We start from the raw sequence: 20,184 nt of genomic DNA, 5'->3' as shown, positions 1-20,184 counted from the left end.
GACTACAGTACACTACTCACTGACTACAGTACACTACTCCCTGACTACAGTACACTACTCCCTGACTACAGTACACTACTCCCTGACTACAGTACACTACTCACTGACTACAGTACACTACTCCCTGACTACAGTACACTACTCACTGACCACAGTACACTACTCACTGACTACAGTACACTACTCCCTGACTACAGTACACTACTCACTGACTACAGTACACTACTCACGGACTTCAGTACACTACTCCCTGACTACAGTACACGACTCCCTGACTAAATGTTGGGGGTTTCGGTCCAGTTAGTTTCTCCATGTCTATTTCGGGATGTTCACACTTTTGGTGCCGTAGCAACCCTAAAGATAGTGCCGATCCATTTTAATTTGTTAGTGTGTGTTGTTAGTACGAGTTACTTCCCTTGTTCTTGTATGTCGAGGACGAGAAAAAGAAATGTCCCTGTTAACTTAGTCTCTTCGCCAAATAAAACAGAGTATTATGTTACTATGACTTCAAATAGAATCCAAAATATACCACGATAACTATTTAAAACTATGAAGCGCAAGTGAAGAATAAGTTTGAAATTACAAATGAAGATAAAACAATTTTAGTAATAACATTATAAAGACTGGACATGGCCCATAGCCTCATGCATGTATAAAAGAACTATATATATGTATCAAGGACCGTCAGAATGTCGGATGAGTTTTTTTCCTCCTAAAGGAGATTAGTGAAATATAATGTCAGTGACAGAAAAAAGAAAGATACGAATAAATAGTGAGAACAATTCTGGTAACGCGGATTGAGAGAAACTGCAAAGCAGATTACTCATTTCGCGTTCCGACATTGTACGCTAAATTCGAACTGAATTTAAGCACGTAAGCAGTTTTCATTAGGAATCGCTTAATTGCAGCATCATCTGCGAAAGGGACGTCCAACGTGGCACCTAATGTTTGGGCGAAGGACACGTCGCTTTTGCGTATGGCAGCGTATGTGCTGCTTTCACGTCACTGTTCCAATGACCAGAATGAAAGTTAACCCCAGGGTCCGATCGGCCTTCTGGGTCATATGAATATGTCAAGCCCCTGTGGTAGTACCGCGCGCCAGTCCAAATTGGTCGATCATTCAGTCAACAAGGAGTTGGCACAGATTTCCATCATAGTCTGTATATGTGCATAATTTATCTCAGGTCCCTGTGATATGGGTGATATGCATATATGTTCAAAGGTCAATGATAAAATGCTATGGATATGCTGACGTTAAAAGTTGAATAAGATACAGAATACAAACCCCACAAACACAATGGATAGTGATGTATACAATATACATTTGTTTATTTTATAAATCACAATTCATAAAACACATACATATAATTCATAACATCATAGCAAACGTAATTATCTTAATTACCCATGAAATATTTTGTATAGCAAAGACGTGCAAAGTGTAATTATAATAAAGAAATGGGAACAAAGCTTGTTACATCTGATGTTTAACATGTCTGCTCTATAATTCTAAATCATATCCTAATCTCGACATATCTATAGCTGGTGTTGATTCTGAATCCTCCAGTTCCAGTTTAATCCAATAATTCCATTTTTTAGGGAATGTAAGTCAGTCATAATCATGTATAATTTGTATTTGTGTCTTGTGAGGTTTTAAACACAGAAGGTACTGAACATATCAATCATATGTACCCTGTACAAGAAAAATGATGAACATATCAATCATATGTACCCTGTACAAGAACAATGATGAACATATCAATCATATGTACCCCGTACAAGAACAATGATGAACATATCAGTCATATGTACCCCCCGTACAAGAACAATGATGAACATATCAATCATATGTACCCTGTACAAGAACAATGATGAACATATCAATCATATGTACCCCGTACAAGAACAATGATGAACATATCAGTCATATGTACCCCCGTACAAGAACAATGATGAACATATCAATCATATGTACCCTGTACAAGAACAATGATGAACATATCAATCATATGTACCCCGTACAAGAATAATGATGAACATATCAGTCATATGTACCCCCGTACAAGAACAATGATGAACATATCAATCATATGTACCCCGTACAAGAACAATGATGAACATATCAATCATATGTACCCTGTACAAGAACAATGATGAACATATCAATCATATGTACCCCGTACAAGAATAATGATGAACATATCAATCATATGTACCCTCGTACAAGAACAATGATGAACATATCAATCATATGTACCCTGTACAACAATGAACACCATGCTTTACTAGTTTTACAATTTGTTTCTGAAATGAACTTTCAATTTCAAAACATCCTTGCTTCACCAAAGTGTTTTGTGTAGATGATTAAAGTTCTTGTTCCCTGTAGCAAGACTTACCGGGGTATATTATCAGCATCCTGACCTAATCTGACCTTTTTTTCTTTTCTTTCTTTTTTCCATTCTCTGAGAAAAATTCATAGTCATAGTTATGTCTAAATAACCATAAAGTTGTTTTTTATTTCTATACTTATCAATTAAAAGTAACAATAAGGAATTTCTTGTAACATGATATAAATATGTATCTATATTCCATTTCATAAAGTTTAACCATTGAAAGACAACTTCTATGAAAATACATGTATTCATTCTTTAAAAATTTGAAGCATTTTATTCTTGATAAATATTTTAAAAATATTAATAAACTAAGATTTGTGTATATATAAAGAACAAGATATAAAATTTCCAATATCTAAATTGATTAACCTGTGACCATGATCATCTAATCTGTGAAGTCATATGCATGCTGTGAATAATTATTCGGAAACATTTAAAATCAAATGCAATAATCACAACTTCATGATGTTTAACTAAATGCTAAAACTTAGTAAAATATCCATGAGGATGACAGGATACATGATGGGTAGTTCCTTAGATAATTATATAATACTTATTTCTGAGACAGACCAGTGAAATTTGGCACAGTAATATTTCAAATTACGATGTTCTAGTTGATATCTCATTCGGACAGCCACATCAATAATATTCACATAAACACATATTCTCAAAACAACACATCTTAATGTAGAATATTAAAAGAGCATAAACTTATCCTTAAATTATACTAAGGAAAATGTAAAGATTACAAGAAATGTTTTGTTTGCTTTTCGGGGCAGTTTGTCACCAATTTTCACTTGCCTACAGACCAAACCTACTGGCCATGGGCCATCAGACCAACAGACCAAACCTACTGGCCATGGGCCATCAGACCAACAGACCAAACCTACTGGCCATGGGCCATCAGACCAACAGACCAAACCTACTGGCCATGGGCCATCAGACCAACAGACCAAACCTACTGGCCATGGGCCATCAGACCCACAGACCAAACCTACTGGCCCTGGGTCATCAGACCCACAGACCAAACCTACTGGCCCTGGGTCATCAGACCCACAGACCAAACCTACTGGCCATGGGCCATCAGACCAACAGACCAAACCTACTGGCCCTGGGCCATCAGACCCACAGACCAAACCTACTGGCCCTGGGCCATCAGACCAACAGACCAAACCTACTGGCCCTGGGCCATCAGACCAACAGACCAAACCTACTGGTCCTGGGCCATCAGACCCACAGACCAAACCTACTGGCCCTGGGCCATCAGACCAACAGACCAAACCTACTGGCCCTACAGACCAAACCTACTGGCCCTGGGCCATCAGCCTATGGGTTTTTTCTTGCCCTGTGTATCTTGTTGCCTGTAATTTTTATGATATTCTTAATAGAAAATGTCTACATATTAATTTTTTTCTTATAAGCAAATGATGCATATTGTCCAAGGAAATCACTGTGAACTAAATTATCTCACCATTGGTCAGAAATTTGTTTAATTAATTACAATAAATTTCATCTAAAAACCCAAACTGCATTCTACAAACAATAATGCCATAATAATATGATGCCATGTGTAATATTAATTTGCCCTATTCGGTATAAATTTGTGAAAATAATTTCTGATTGTGTATTTTGGGGGAAAGTTTGAGGTCCTTTTGGTGGATTTTTTTTCTCACTATATAAATGAACAGAAGATTTGTCAATGTTGTAATAAAAATTAATAAAATACCTAGTTAAGGTCTTTATAAAAACGACCTATACATGTATAAGGTATGAAGTATTAATTATTCAGCTTTTAATTACAAAATGCCTTGTGATTTGAAAACGTGGAGCGAAAAAGAAAAGCATAAAAAACCCACTATGAAACCACATCAGTGATTATAAATGTAAAGTATTTGCACTTTGTCAACAACTTTTTTTCATGAAATGAATGTCAAATCGATGATCGATGAGAAATTGTAACATGAGAATTAATTTTACTTTTACGCTAAAATCAATCTGGAGTCTCTATAGATATAACAGGTACAACTGCTTTCGGTTGATCAGAAATATGGTGTTTTTTAGAAGGACACATGTCTATTTTCCCAGTCTCAACCACGGTCTCTTCTGGGTCTGTATCATCGTTATGGAGCGAGTACGATATATTTCCATACTCTTGTAAAAATGGACACACTCCCAGTAAAAACTGGCAAAAGTCTTTTCTTATACCAAACCACCCTGAAAAACAAATAAACAATTATCAATAAATACCATTAGTATACAATTGAACATCTTCCAAAAATTCAAATATATTCTTTATATATCTATTTAAACAAGAGGCCCAGGGGCCTTAACGGTCATCTGACTCTAAATTAAAACCTTATATAATTGTAGTATGTATGCTCTGTAGCAAGTATATAGTGGCACCGTTTGCCATGGTGGCCATCTTGGATTTCTGACCGACCCAATAAATAACAACACTTGGTAAGGACCATCTAAGGATCATTTCTGGTAAGTTACAGCTGAATCCCACTGGGGAAATTTGAGAAGAAGTTTAAAATAGGCATTTTTCAGGAAAACCATGATTGCACAATCATGTTACAAATGGCCGCCATGGCTGCCAAGTCAATGATTTTACGAGGCGGAAAAATATTAACACTTTGTTGGCCCTCCTTCCTTAAAATCCTCACCAATTTCCAACTCAATGGCACCAGTGGAACTGGAGAAGAAGTTTAAAATGTTTTTTCAAGATGGTTGCCATGGTGGCCATCTTGGATTTCTGGCCGACCCGATAAATAACAACACTTGGTAAGGGCCATCTCAGGATAATTTCTGGTAAGTTAGGGCTGAATCCCACTGATGGAATTTGAGAAGAAGTTTGAAATAGGTGTTGTTCAGGAAAACCATGATTGTGCAATCATGTTACAAAATGGCCACCATTGCTGCCATTTCAAAGTTTTTACGAGGCCGAAAAAATAACAACACTATGTTGGCTCGTCTTCCTTGACATCCTCACCCATTTCCAGCTCAATGGCACCAATGGAACTGGAGAAGAAGTTTAAAATGTGATTTTTAAGATGGCTGCAATGGCAGCCATCTTGGATTTCAGACCAACCCGAAAAATAACAACACTTGGTCGTGATCATATCAGGATCATTTCAGGCAAGTTTCAGCTCAATAGCACTGGTGGAACTTGAGAAGAAGTTTGAAATGTGTTTTTCAAGATGGCGGCTATGGCGGCCATCTTGGATTTCGGACTGACCCGAAAAAGAATAACGCTTGGTCAGGATCATATCAGGATCATTTCAGGCAAGTTTCAGCTTAATAGCACTGGTGGAACTTGAGACGAAATTTAAAATGTGTTTTTCAAAATGGCGGCTATGGCGGCCATCTTCGATTTTGGACTGACCCGAAAAATAACAACACTTGGTCAGGATCATATCAGGATCATTTCAGGCAAGTTTCAGCTTAATAGCACAGGTGGAACTGGAAAAGAAGTTTAAAATGTGTTTTTCAAGATGGCGGCTATGGCGGCCATCTTCGATTTTGGACCAACCCGAAAAATAACAACACTTGGTCAGGATCATATCAGGATCTTTTCAGGCAAGTTTCAGCTTAATAGCACTGGTGGAACTGGCGAAGAAGTTAAAAATGTGTTTTTAAAGATGGCGCCACGGCGGCCATCTTGGATTTCGGACCGACCCGAAAAATAACAACACTTTGTCGGCATCATATCAGGATCATTTCGGGCAAGTTTCAGCTTAATAGCACTGGTGGAACTGGCGAAGAAGTTTAAAATGTGTTTTTCAAGATGGCGGCCACGGCGGCCATCTTGGATTTCGGACCGACCCAAAAAATAACAACACTTGGTCGGCATCATATCAGGATCATTTCAGGCAAATTTCAGCCCAATAGCACTGGTGGAACTTGAGAAGAAGTTTAAAATGTGTTTTTGAAGATGGCGGCTATGGGGGCCATCTTGGATTTTGGACTGACCCGAAAATTAACAACACTTGGTCAGGACCATCTCAGGATCATTTCTGGCAAGTTTCAGCTCAATGGCACTGGTGGAACATGAGAAGAAGTTTAAAATGTGTTTTCAAAATGGCAGCTATGGCGGCCATCTTGGATTTCTGACCGACCCGAAAAATAACAACACTTGGTCAGGGCCATCTCAGGATCATTCTGGCAAGTTTCAGCTCAATCCCACTGGTGGAACTTGAGAAGAAGTTTGAAATATGAAAAGTTTACGCACGGCGGACGGCGGACCCTTCGGGTCAGATGATCTAAAAAAGCCTGAGAAACAACTTTCGGATCTACCAGAGTTACTTCCCTTCAGTTTGTCGGGATGGTATACAGATAGCTTATCAGCTGGTGAAGGCTCAAGAAAGCAGAAACCAAGATGTAAAATATTATACATCCTAGCAGAAACACACACTTTTACACCTTTCTTGAAGAAACTGCATCTTAAATATGTATATTAAAAAAAATATCAAGGATCTTCCTTCCTAATATAATAGGGAGGTTGGAAAGTATGATAGTAGTGTAAACTTATAAATCGATAATTTATATCAGATGTATGTTAAAATAGCCTCTTTAAAGTTCAATCCCTAAAAACAATGACATTAAAAACATCTGGGAATATATCAACACATTTCAGAGATTTCAGGTTCTTGTGGATTTCTTGGATTCAATATTAGAAATTGATGGGCCCGTTTGATTCACTGTATGGAACATTCCAGGCAGTAATCGAACGAAACGCAACACTATCTGGGACAAGTTTAGGCTGTGCCGATGAAAAAGGTGATGTGGCTCGCACAGTGAGGTCAACCATCATGGCCGACGGTAACATGTATGTGTAATTTAACTTACAGGAGTTGCCTCCCTTAGCACCAAACGCCAGACAGATGAGAGTGAGGAGGGATATAAACAGAGGCACAGTTATGGCAGTGTACTTGATATGATTGTCTCCGTCCAGGCGATTCGTCAACAATATCTGAAACACAAATTCACCGTCAGTTAGTACACTACCTATTATAGGGACAGAGTAGAAAAGGTCAGAGGTTGACTGAAAATAAACAACATGCAATGCTTTGTGCTATTTTACCTCTGTCTGCCATTGACCTGATTCCAGATTCCAATTTCATTAATTTCTTGAACGTTTTGGAAATTCCAGAATATTGATTTTTCCATAGGTTTCCATTGGAAAGTGTTACACAATTTAAGGAAAATTTCACAGCAAAGATATTTTCCTTAAATCCAGTAATGCTTCACTATGGAAAAAGTCGAAAGAGCATTGATGAAACCGCAGCAAGAAAAATGACATGTTTGTTACTGGGATATCAAAAATATAATTCAAAATGAATGTCTTCAAATCTGTCAGATATTCAAACTAGAACTGTCGCCAGGATGGCTGACTAATACCCCCGCAATCTGTATGAGTCAATGGTGAATTGGAACTCTTAATTAGAGACTAACTAAGATAACCCAGTAATATAGTGACCAGTTGCCATAACAGCCATAATTTTGTGAAAAATAAAGTGGCATGCACATCTACACATGGTCCTCTATATTAATTTGAAGTTTCATTGAAATCGGCCCTTCGGTTTAGGAGGAGTTGTCCGGACAAACTTAAAGTTATGGTTCTTATCAGAAAACCTGCTTATAGTGACCAGTTGCCATAGCAACCATACTTTTGAAAAAAAGAAAGTGGCATGCACATCTACACATGGTCCTCTATATTTGTGTGAAGTTTCATTGAAATCGGCCCTTCGGTTTAGGAGGAGTTGTCCGGACAAGCATAAAGTTATAGCTCTTATCGGAAAACCTGTTTATAGTGACCAGTTGCCATAGCAACCATAATTTTGAAATAAAGAGAAAGTGGCATGCACATCTATGTATGGTCCTCTATATTTGTGTGAAGTTTCATTGAAATTGGCCATTTAGTTTAGGAGGAGTTTTCCGGACAAACTTAAAGTTATGGTTCTTATCGGAAAACCTGTTTATAGTGACCAGTTGCCATAGCAACCATAATTTTGAAAAAAAGAAAGTGGCATGCACATCTACACATGATCATTAATATTTGTGTGAAGTTTCATCGGAATTGGCCCATCGGTTTAGGATGAGTTGTCCGGACAAAATGCGTCTACAGACAGACGGACGGACGGACGGACAGACAACCTGATTCCAGTAAACCCCCCTAACTTCGTTGCGGGGGTATAATGATGAAAATAGCATTAATTATAGCAAGGAGCTGGAACAGGCAGAATTTACCTTCATCAGATAACTATCTTAATGAAGTAACAAATTATAAATAATTAATAAAATCAAGGAGTGAAACAATCTTGTAGTAAAGTATAACAACATTATATCCTATACATTTTATGCTACATATGTAATATCTTGCTAATTGTGAATTTTTGATTTCATGTACAAAATTTTCTTAACATATAAATTATCTGGCACCTGGTAAGTAAACATATCCTATTCATTATGGTGAAACAAAGATCCCCGTTAATATTATAACTTTACTCTCCTGAATTAGTTTTGTAAATTGTTACACCAGATAATTATATAAAGTACCCTTATACATACAGTATGTACTTCACACAGGATGAATTGTTTCCGAAATCATTTCACCTTCCACTCACCTCAAATATAAGTAATGGTATCACCAAAAATGCATAACCAATAGCAGAGGAGATGTTTCCTCGCCTCTGTTCTGGAATGATATCCGGAGACTTGACCAAGATAATTGCCAAGATAATCGCATACAGTACACCAATCATAGCTGTGCACATTACAATCCAGATGGGGATAAAAACAATCTGTAGAAACAATAGAAATAAGTGTTTATTTAATGCTATGTGACTGAAGACATTTTGTCATGGCTGCACTGTAGTTTTATCTCATATTTTTTGCTTAACTCATAAACAACAGCTGAAGTAAATCTATCACTTTGGATTCGAAATATGACAAAATAGTTCATAACAAAAGATTAAAAAATTTTATTATCATTGACTTTATCTCAGGAATAAAAAAAAAAAAAATTCAAATGCAATTTTCTTAATTTATGCTTATATTTCACACAAATTTTTATAAATTAACATTCAATTGTTTAATATCAAAAATATTTTATGTAGATAATCTTAATTTTAAACCAAATTAAGAGAGGCATAAACAATGCTTTAATGTCCCTGACTTTTTATGGTTGGGGCATTAAACCCCAAAAAATATGTGAAATGGTCAAAAATCTATAACATATTCACAAAACAAATGCTGAATTGTCTCCCTTACACCAACCACCATACATAGGCGGGACCTAATGCTTACCACCCAACTCCAATCAATTGTGTTGTCCAATCGCAGGGCGAAGAAAATAAATTGCAGAATGTTAACTGATGAGAAAAGCTCCAACTGAAAATAAACAGGAAAAGACGTTCAGTTTTTTTTTTTTTTTTTAAATAATTTAAACTAACTTAGGAGGGAATCAAAATAATGCGAAACATCTGAGGAAAATTAAAACATGTGACATTATATCCTATTTTAATGCACATTCATTTCACATATAGAAAAGTTTGTGAAAAAGTCATTCAAGCACAATTCTTTAACCAAGACAGTTTGGGTTTAATTCCCCGCTGGAATGTGAGATACATTGTCACTGTGGCTACATTAAAACCTCATGCACTCTCCAATAAATATAGGCCAAAAACTTACAGAGAGGCTAATAATATTGTCATGGAATCTTATTTTATTTCAAGGTAGATCCACTTTAGTCAATATTCCTTAACTTAAAAATCCAATCCTTAACTTAAATTTTCAAATTTCAAAATCAAATAATGTTTTTGAACTAAGATTTTTTCTTACTGGTAAATCCAATGATGTTTGCACATGAAAATTTTTACAATTATACATTAAGTCATATAATGGTGATTTCATTGTTAAGGAATACTGATGAAAGCGGCCAGCATTCAAGAAGATATATCCTCAGTTAATAAGTTGTATTTCCCCCTCAATATTCTCAGGGCCCGGCAAAAGCACTCGTCCGCTCGTCCTGACGAGTAGATTTTCCCGACGGACGAGTGGTTTTAATTGTCAACTAGTCCGTCGGACGAGTCAAATTTTTCTATGTTATTTCAGTATTCGTTAATAAAATTGCTTAAAATTTGATGCATTGTTAGTTATGTATTCTTTTTTTGTGCCATTATTACGAAAAATAGCAAAATTTCTGCATGATAGCAGGTAAGTAGGCCTATCTTCGTCTGTAGGTCGGAAGTCATGTACGATGACCGATAACCTCTGAGTGTTCCGGGTGACATGTAAGTATAATGGGTGTTGTCCGAGGATGTCTGCATAAAAATGGCTTAACGAAAATTGGATTGTTATTTTTATTGTCAGTCAACCTAAAAAACAGGATGACAGTTGTGTTGAGACGACTGATTCAAATGAAAACGGTAACCATTATGATCTCTAACAAATAATTGATTAAGTTTACATTCGCTACATTCCTGTATTAGTTGAATCATCGTCCTTTCTATTGATGGATTAAAAACTTACTAACGTAATGAACATTATAAGATCAAGCGTGAACGTATTGAATACAATTGGTAAACAGCCATGTGAAAAATGAGAATGTTGTATAGCAGATAATTCTGAAATTTTTTTGGACAAGTGAATTCTTTGTTCGGACGAGTACTTTAATTCAGGCCACTAGTCCGATGGACGAGTGCTTTTGAAAGTTTTTCCTGGGCCCTGTATTCTGCCATACAATCTTCATTGTTAGGATATTTTTTGGCTTTGGGTTGACAAAATTTTTTTTCTCACATCTTACCTCAAAAGAGCGGTCATTTTTAACGGCCCATACACAGATCCCGATGGAAATGACAGACATGCACATCAGAGGGATGAATACCAGGATCCAGGGATGTCTGTTGTGTTGTGACTCGAGATTATCACAGGCTAAGATCTCGAACATCAGCAGTAGGAGATGCATGCCAGTACAAATTACCATCGCCTTAAACTGTACATAATTGTTTCCTTCCACTCTGTAAATACAAAGAAATTATTCTGAAATGTTTTGAATTTTACTCAAGTTGGACTTAATAAAACTACTTAATTTTGCTTATTTCATCTTTCCATGAAATTGATCAACTGTGTATAACCTACAAATATTACTGTATTTATCCTGTTACAAGCCCAGGGCCAAACCTTTTAATCTTTGATAAAATGAATGATCGACTAATTGCAGGACAACCAATTCATATTTGTTGCCAACCATTTTTACCGAAATACAATAGACATTGGTGTACTTATTTTCAGAGAGTTGTTCTAGAGATGCAATGGATGCTAGTCTGGGCCGTAGTGTAGGCAGGCTATTCATCATCATTACATTTTCAGTTTTGTATCAGATACCGAACAGTCTATATTTGGTCACATATAATCCCCATGTAATGCATGTATTGCACACTCGTGTCCGAGTTTTGTGACATTGAGTAATTTCAGCCAATCAGATCTGTCAGATACATTCTGTCGAGTTGTGCGAGAGTGCAATATGACAATTTATTATTACAGGTTTTATGATCATTATTACAGCCTTACATGCTTTCAGCAGACAAGATGATGTTTTATCGAAGTTGCAGTATTTATAAGGTTGTAGTGAATATTATGGGATAAGATGCATTTTAAAATGGCATCAGAGTATACCTTTAACATTCTGTACTCTTGTTTTGATACAGAAATGTGATAAAACAGTTATATTATGGCCCTTTGTTTCTATTGGCTGAGGTTGATATCGGTCATCTGAACTCCATAAATGATCATATCAGCAGGGTCAGTTAACATACCTGTAGTTGGGGTGTTTCCACCAGATATAGCTTCCTGTCAAAGCACCGAGAACAACCATCAATTTCCATATCCAGATAGGTAGGAACACCACCCAATAACTCCACTGAATAGTGTCGTCCAGTCGTAGGGCAAACAGGAGAGAAAACACCAGCAGGCTAGTAAACACCAGAAATTTACTGCAACAAAAAATACTATTAACATATACTTACAATATGTCTATGGTTACTGTAATATCATACGGTAGTGTTTATCGTTTTGTTTTTGTAATTATGTGTTTAATTTGACTTTTACGTTTGTGTTTATTATGACATATTACGTTTGTGTTTATTATGACATATTACGTTTGTGTTTATTATGACATATTACATTTGTGTTTATTATGACATATTACGTTTGTGTTTATTGTGACATCTTACGTTTGTGTTTATTATGACATATTATGTTTGTGTTTATTATGACATATTATGTTTGTGTTTATTATGACATATTACGTTTGTGTTTATTATGACATATTATGTATGTGTTTATTATGACATATTACGTTTGTGTTTATTATGACATATTACGTTTGTGTTTATTATGACATATTACATTTGTGTTTATTATGACATATTACGTTTGTGTTTATTATGACATCTTACGTTTGTGTTTATTATGACATATTACATTTGTGTTTATTATGACATATTATGTTTGTGTTTATTGTGACATCTTACGTTTGTGTTTATTATGACATATTACGTTTGTGTTTATTATGACATCTTACGTTTGTGTTTATTATGACATATTACGTTTGTGTTTATTATGACATCTTACATTTGTGTTTATTATGACATATTACATTTGTGTTTATTATGACATATTATGTTTGTGTTTATTGTGACATCTTACGTTTGTGTTTATTATGACATATTACGTTTGTGTTTATTATGACATCTTACGTTTGTGTTTATTATGACATATTACATTTGTGTTTATTATGACATCTTATGTTTGTGTTTATTATGACATCTTTCATTTGTTGTTGGTATTCTCAGTGGAGGCACACTACTGGCTTTTCTGTTGCAACTATAAACACTATGGTTTCTAAAAACAATTGTAGTATTTTTCTTTTATTTCTTGAAGTATTTTTCCTATATTCTAATAAACAATTATTACTGTGTGTATTTTAATAGTGCATCTGTCTGTTGACTATTTGTAATTAGATGGGGGGGACAACGGGGGCTGTTAATCCATGAAGTAATCAATTATTCACGCCCGTGGCACTAATCATTGGCATGGCTCTCCTTCAGTTTTATTGCCCCCCTGTTAGAGAGGTATTTATCATCGTTTCAATCCCATTATCTACTGCAGATGGGTACACCAATATGGGACCTCCTGCCATGGCCACATCTATATATATATTACATAAGGTAAACATTTACTTGTTGCTATTTTCTTTCTTAGTGTTGTGTGTATTATTATTGTCACATTTAGGTAAAAGAAGCCGACTACTCCTTCACAGGAGTGGGGTGCCCTTTTTGCTCTTGCAAGCACTCCTGCAGGTTTCTGTATAAAAAGGGGCGAGAGTAAGAGGTAAGAGTGGAAAGGGCGTTTGAGTTTTATATGCCTAGGTGTCATTTTCCTGGATTTACTGGATATTCCTTATGTGAGAGCAATGTTGCGAGTTACTCTGTAACGATGTCACTTGAATACTTGTGTTGCTGAATACAGACAACTTAGCTGGAACTGTACTACGGTGTTGAATTGTGTTTTCTCGACGACCCACTCTTCTTTCCTCTAAACTCGGGTATTGTGGCGTGTGTCTAATGCTAGTAAGAAGGCACCTACTGAGGGTTGCAGGACTTTGATTCGACAGCACCAGCAGTTTTTCGCTGCAAAGTGTATATACATTGTGACTTTAAAAGATACTTCATTCTTCTCACTTTGTACATCGCTTATGTGTATAAACCCTCTTAGGATGACAAGGAACTAAAGGAGGGGTGGTCTTAAAAGCGACGCTTAAGTGACCGGAAAACAGTGCAAACTTCGGTACAGTAGATAAACATAAAATTACATATATACACTGTATGCTGTATATACGCACTACACTCTGCACAAGGACATGCACGAGTCTGGCCCTATAATCGAGTTAGGGATTATACACAGATTAGGATATAATAAGTAAGCAAAATACAAAGATAGAAAAATCAGTATTTGTTGGGTAACCAAGGTATCTTTGACCATATGTAACAGAAAATGGGTGTAAACAACGGGACAAAACATACGCAATGTGACCGAGATTAAACATCGTAACATTGAAACGAAAATAATATATTACCTGGGATTAAAGTCTCTGAAAATATTTTTCAGATTCATTGTCAATGAATCATTTCATCGTTCGCTACAAGGCGAGAATAGATCGATCATCTAGATCTACAACGGATACCCATTCCTCTCCTCAACAATACGCACGTCATTTTCGGAAGACTGTCGAGTTATATCGCTTATAGCATTTCTAATAAAAATAAAAGTTGGAAGTGTCTTAAAAAGACACATTAAAAATAAACTTGTAACTAATTCAGGTTGACATAGATATTTCAACTTAACACGGACATATTTTAAATTTCAGACCATCAATCATTATACGAATCATGTATTTTTATCTACTTAAGCGATCCCGGGAAGAGGGTAAAAGGCAGAAAGGGTTGTTACTGCATTAGGCTAGGCTGTGCCTAGCGACTCCATCACATCAATCGCTCATTTGAAGTTCAAATGATGTGATATAAAAGTTTTCGCTGCACGAGATGTTAATTCATTAGTTTGATTAAAGATTTGATATTATTTTTGTTATTTTGTTTTGTTCTACAGATATCTTATATCATGTTGAAAAAATGCAGATTACACACCAGTAAACAACAAAAAAAAGAGAGAAATTATATTTCTTATATTTACATTTTGCCGGTTTTTTTTATTTATGCTACTTATAAAAAGCTATACTCGTCATTTATTGGACGTTATACACACTGAAAAGAAATCCGGCCATCCGGGGCCGCGGTGGCCGAGTGGTTAAGGTGTCCAAACACTTTACCACTAGCCCTCCACCTCTGGGTTGCGAGTTCGAAACCTACGTGGGGCAGTTGCCAGGTACAGACTGTAGGTGGGTTTTCTCCGGGTACTCCGGACTTTCCTCCACCTCCAAAACCTGGCACGTCCTTAAATGACCCTGTCCTGTTAATAGGACGTTAAACAAAAACAAACCAAACCAAATCCCGGCAATCAAAGAAGACGAATAGTAGTAATAATAAGAATTTAAGAAGAGGAGTCGCCTAATTTTAATTTTCCTAATTTTCCTTAAAGCGTTTAAAAAAAACCCCACCCGTTTCTGGTTTTTATAACATAGAGAAACTAGTGTTTATTTTAAAACACCTTATAATCGATTCCAATGTTGTATTAATTGTTGCATAAATATAGAAGAAATGATGTTACAAATTAAGATTAGACAATTTGATTATAACTTTATTTCCTGTCCCCAAACTTAAGTACCTGTGTCACACCCTTATAATATATATTACAATGGCGGAACAGCTGTGTGATTCAGTTTTATAATCGTACAGTATCTATTCCCGAAGTCATATTTAGGTAAAGAAAAAGTCATTTAAAACTTACAATACTGGCATTTATACGTTTGCTCTCACACAGTTCATTATCGAACAGTGCAATCAGTTGGTAAAATGGGGTTTTGTGCGTTCAGCTGTTAGCTGCGAAGCGGTAACAACACACTCAATCTGCCAACTCTCTGCATCCTCATCTTCTTCCATGTTCTCGCAAAAGTCTAACTCCTGGGCGTTGATCATTCAGTCGTGATTCGGGTCATATTGATATCAAAATTGTTAACTGATAAACATTTGGACGTATAACTTTGTTGTCCAAATACGCAGGAAATATGTCATTGCGTTTTCTATTATTTTATGTTCATACTGATTTCAAACTTTTATTCTTAGTTTCAATGTTGTGGATACGACGGGGATAGACACATACTGAAGGAATAATTGACATGTAAAGGTTGTCGCCATATCCATAGGAAAACATCAATAATACCTGCAAATGAAGATATCAAAACTTAATATGAAGATAAATGGATTCCAGCTGATTGTACAAAACTGCTCATAATTTCAACAGTTGATCATATATACAAAAAGCTTCCATCAAACTGTACGGATTTCCACGCTATAGACACGTGTGTAAGCTTCCATCAAACTGTACGGATTTCCACGCTATAGACGTGTGTGTAAGCTTCCATCAAACTGTACGGATTTCCACGCTATAGACATGTGTGTAAGCTTCCATCAAACTGTACGGATTTCCACGCTATAGACGTGTGTGTAAGCTCTCATCAAACTGTACGGATTTCCACGCTATAGACGTGTGTGTGTAAGCTTCCATCAAACTGTACGGATTTCCACGCTATAGACGTGTGTGTAAGCTTCCATCAAACTGTACGGATTTCCACGCTATAGACGTGTGTGTAAGCTACCATCAAACTGTACGGATTTCCACGCTATAGACGTGTGTGTAAGCTTCCATCAAACTGTACGGATTTCCACGCTATAGACGTGTGTATAAGCTTCCATCAAACTACGGATTTCCACGCTATAGACGTGTGTGTAAGCTCTCATCAAACTGTACGGATTTCCACGCTATAGACACGTGTGTAAGCTTCCATCAAACTGTACGGATTTCCACGCTATAGACGTGTGTGTAAGCTTCCATCAAACTGTACGGATTTCCACGCTATAGACGTGTGTGTAAGCTACCATCAAACTGTACGGATTTCCACGCTATAGACGTGTGTGTAAGCTTCCATCAAACTGTACGGATTTCCACGCTATAGACGTGTGTATAAGCTTCCACCAAACTACGGATTTCCACGCTATAGACGTGTGTGTAAGCTTCCATCAAACTGTACGGATTTCCACGCTATAGACGTGTGTGTAAGCGTCATACGGTGCATCGGTCCTTTTCATTATTCAACATTTGTGAACACAATAGTGATGTTTAGGAATGTTGAACAACAATCAGTTATATTTTAATAAGTCGCTGGTACGTGTTGCATAATTTTAGCGATGCGTATTAACGAAATGAGGGGAGAGAATGTTCTTCAAAATCAGTATATATCAAAGTGCAGAATTGAAAAGATGAAAAAACATTTATCCAACTTTATAGGAAAACAAGATTTTTTTTCGCAATTAAACTTGGAAATTATAATTTTACATTACCATGTTTGACGTCAGGTGACTCTATATCACCATTCACTCGCTTGGCAACTCCCAGCTGTTTGTACAAACTACCAGCTGACTGTACAAACTCCCAACTGACTGTACAAACTCCCAGCTGACCGTACAAACTCACAGCCGAACGTACAAACTCACAACTGACTGTACAAACTCCCAACTGACTGTACAAACTCCCAGCAGACTGTACAAACTCCCAATTGGCTTTAAAAACTCCCAGTTGGCTGTACAAACTCCCATATGACTGTACAAACTTCCAGCTGACTGTACAAACTCCCAGCTTATTGTAAAAACTCCCAGCTGACTGTACAAACTCCCAGCTGACTGTAGAAACTACCAGCTGACTGTACAAACTCCCAGCTTATTGTAAAAACTCCCAGCTGACTGTACAAACTCCCAGCTGACTGTAGAAACTACCAGCTGATTGTACAAACGCACAGCTGATTGTACAAACTCCCATCTGACTGTACAAACTCCCAGATGATTGTACAAACTCCCAGCTGACTGTACAAACTCCCAGCTGACTGTAAAAACTCCCAGCTATTTGTACAAACTCCCAGATGATTGTAAAAACTCCCAGCTGTCTGTACAAAATCACAGTTGATTGCACAAACTCCCAGCTGACTGTACAAACTCCCAGCTGACTGTACAAACTCCCAGCTGACTGTACAAACTACCAGCTGACTGTACAACCTCCTAGCCGGCTGTACAAACTACCAGCTGACTGTACAAACTCCCAGCTGACTGTAAAAACTCCCAGCTATTTGTACAAACTCCCAGCTGATTGTAAAAACTCCCAGCTGACTGTACAAAATCACAGTTGATTGCACAAACTCACAGCTGACTGTACAAACTCCCAGCTCACTGTACAAACTCCCAGCTGACTGTACAAACTACCAGCTGACTGTACAAACTACCAGCTGACTGTACAAACTACCAGCTGACTGTACAAAATCACAGCTGACTGTACAAACTACCAGCTGACTGTACAAACTACCAGCTGACTGTACAAACTCCCAGCTGACTGTACAAACTACCAGCTGACTGTACAAACTCCCAGCTGACTGTACAAACTACCAGCTGACTGTACAAAATCACAGCTGACTGTACAAACTACCAGCTGACTGTACAAACTCCCAGCTGACTGTACAAACTACCAGCTGACTGTACAACCTCCTAGTCGGCTGTACAAACTCCCAGCTGACGGTGCATTCTATTATACATCGTGTTTCATACTGCTTTACTTATGAGGAACTTTTACTGATTAAATATAGTTGTTTTGAGGATAACTTACAGACACACGGTCGTGGGTCATAGATACGTGAACATAAATATGTCACTGCTTCCATATTGTGTATCTAAAATAGTTTTAGCGAATTAATCAAGTTTTATTCTAAAGCAATGTCAGATGGTATACCCAAGCTATTTTGAGTACTATGTCATACTTATATATAAAGACAAATGTAAAATTTTATGATTCTAAATTATACATGTTGTTACAGGTTTCACACGTCGTGGTATTTTATGCTAAATACAATACTTCAACGTATATCATAATTATGTGATTAGAAAAAACATTCTAATAAGTTTGTTTCGGTATGTATATACACTATGATTTTATCATGGTTTTAAAATGTGTATTAATGTAGACATGGATATTACATTTTTATTGAGTTTTATTTAATTGTTTTTTCTAAGTTATTTATCATCTAAACGCCTTGTTGATAAACATTTTGGTCGTTGTTAAAAGATTGTCTAAATCGTCTCTTATTTACTTTAGAATCTACATGAATTTTTATATGTTATCAGTTTTGATATATTTCCGAATTTAGTCTTAAGTGAAAATCGAAAATGTATATTGGAACAACATAACGTGAAAAACCTAGTACACCACAAACAAGGACGTGAGGTTGTCAGTACTGTAGATAAGTGTCTGGACATCTGAAACCTGAACGAGTCCAGTTTTATTTTCATATAACTATACATCTTTTTTTATCACGTGAAATGGTAATTCGAATTCAAAAGTCAATAAATCGAGAAAACACTTTAAATGCTAAAGTAAACGATTTATGTAATGGTGAGTTTTTCATACAACGTTTTTGCTGTCGCCAATTTGTTTTCGGACTGTCGTCTGATTGCATGTATAACATAAAAAAGAGTTCAAATCAGTCAATATGTAATCATGAGCACACGTATTTTTTTCTTTGTATTTTCCATTAATGAGTTAAGAATAGGGCAGATGAGGGATTTGTATGATGTGTGCGAAATGTGTATTTGTGCGTCATTGTTTTTGATAATCATGGCGTTAAACTCATCAGCCAGTGCCTATGTCATACTGTCGCTGTGAAATACAGTTGTTATATTTGTGTTGTTTATCCTATTGTATTCTGTAGAAGAGAAGGAAACCTCTATGTACATGTTCTCGGTTTGCAGGTAAGGAATCCAACTTGTAAATTAAGCACCTCCGATAGACTGACCTAGGGAGAAAGTGAACTGATTAAGGGATCCAGTAGACTGACCTAGGGAATCCAGTAGACTGACCTAGGGGATCCAGTAGACTGACCTAGGGGATCCAGTAGACTGACCGAGGGGAGCCAGTAGACTGACCTAGGGGATCCAGTAGACTGACCTAGGGGATCCGGTAGACTGACCTAGGGGATCCGGTAGACTGACCTAGGGGATCCAGTAGACTGACCTAG

At 36.7% G+C, this 20,184-nt stretch overlaps 1 protein-coding gene across 1 annotated transcript; it reads right to left on the bottom strand.

The window, feature by feature from the left end:
- Nucleotides 1–1,817: 1,817 nt before the first annotated feature.
- LOC117345010 (transmembrane protein 185A-like) lies at nucleotides 1,818–14,676 on the bottom strand. Its single transcript, XM_033907932.1, has 8 exons — nucleotides 14,533–14,676; nucleotides 12,212–12,388; nucleotides 11,200–11,413; nucleotides 9,702–9,785; nucleotides 9,020–9,196; nucleotides 7,242–7,365; nucleotides 3,698–4,607; nucleotides 1,818–3,207 (listed from the first exon to the last, which is right to left on the bottom strand). Exons 1-7 carry the CDS (start codon nucleotides 14,568–14,570, stop codon nucleotides 4,384–4,386), a joined length of 1,038 nt encoding a protein of 345 aa, XP_033763823.1. The 5' UTR covers nucleotides 14,571–14,676; the 3' UTR covers nucleotides 1,818–3,207; nucleotides 3,698–4,383.
- Nucleotides 14,677–20,184: the final 5,508 nt, after the last annotated feature.

Source organism: Pecten maximus, chromosome 16 (genome assembly GCF_902652985.1).
Source record: "Pecten maximus chromosome 16, xPecMax1.1, whole genome shotgun sequence".
NCBI classification, from domain to species: Eukaryota; Metazoa; Mollusca; class Bivalvia; order Pectinida; family Pectinidae; genus Pecten; species Pecten maximus.
This window is presented reverse-complemented; position numbering and strand designations above follow the sequence as displayed.

What these genes read in the sequence shown, in the direction of transcription:
- LOC117345010 (XM_033907932.1), bottom strand. Translation starts at nt 14,570, where the DNA reads ATGAATCTGAAAAATATTTTCAGAGACTTTAATCCCAG. An exon ending in TGGAAACACCCCAACTACAG is followed by an intron (nt 11,414 to 12,211) that starts GTATGTTAACTG and finishes TTGTATTTACAG; the next exon opens with AGTGGAAGGAAACAATTATG. An exon ending in CAATTGATTGGAGTTGGGTG is followed by an intron (nt 9,197 to 9,701) that starts GTAAGCATTAGG and finishes TTGTTTCTACAG; the next exon opens with ATTGTTTTTATCCCCATCTG.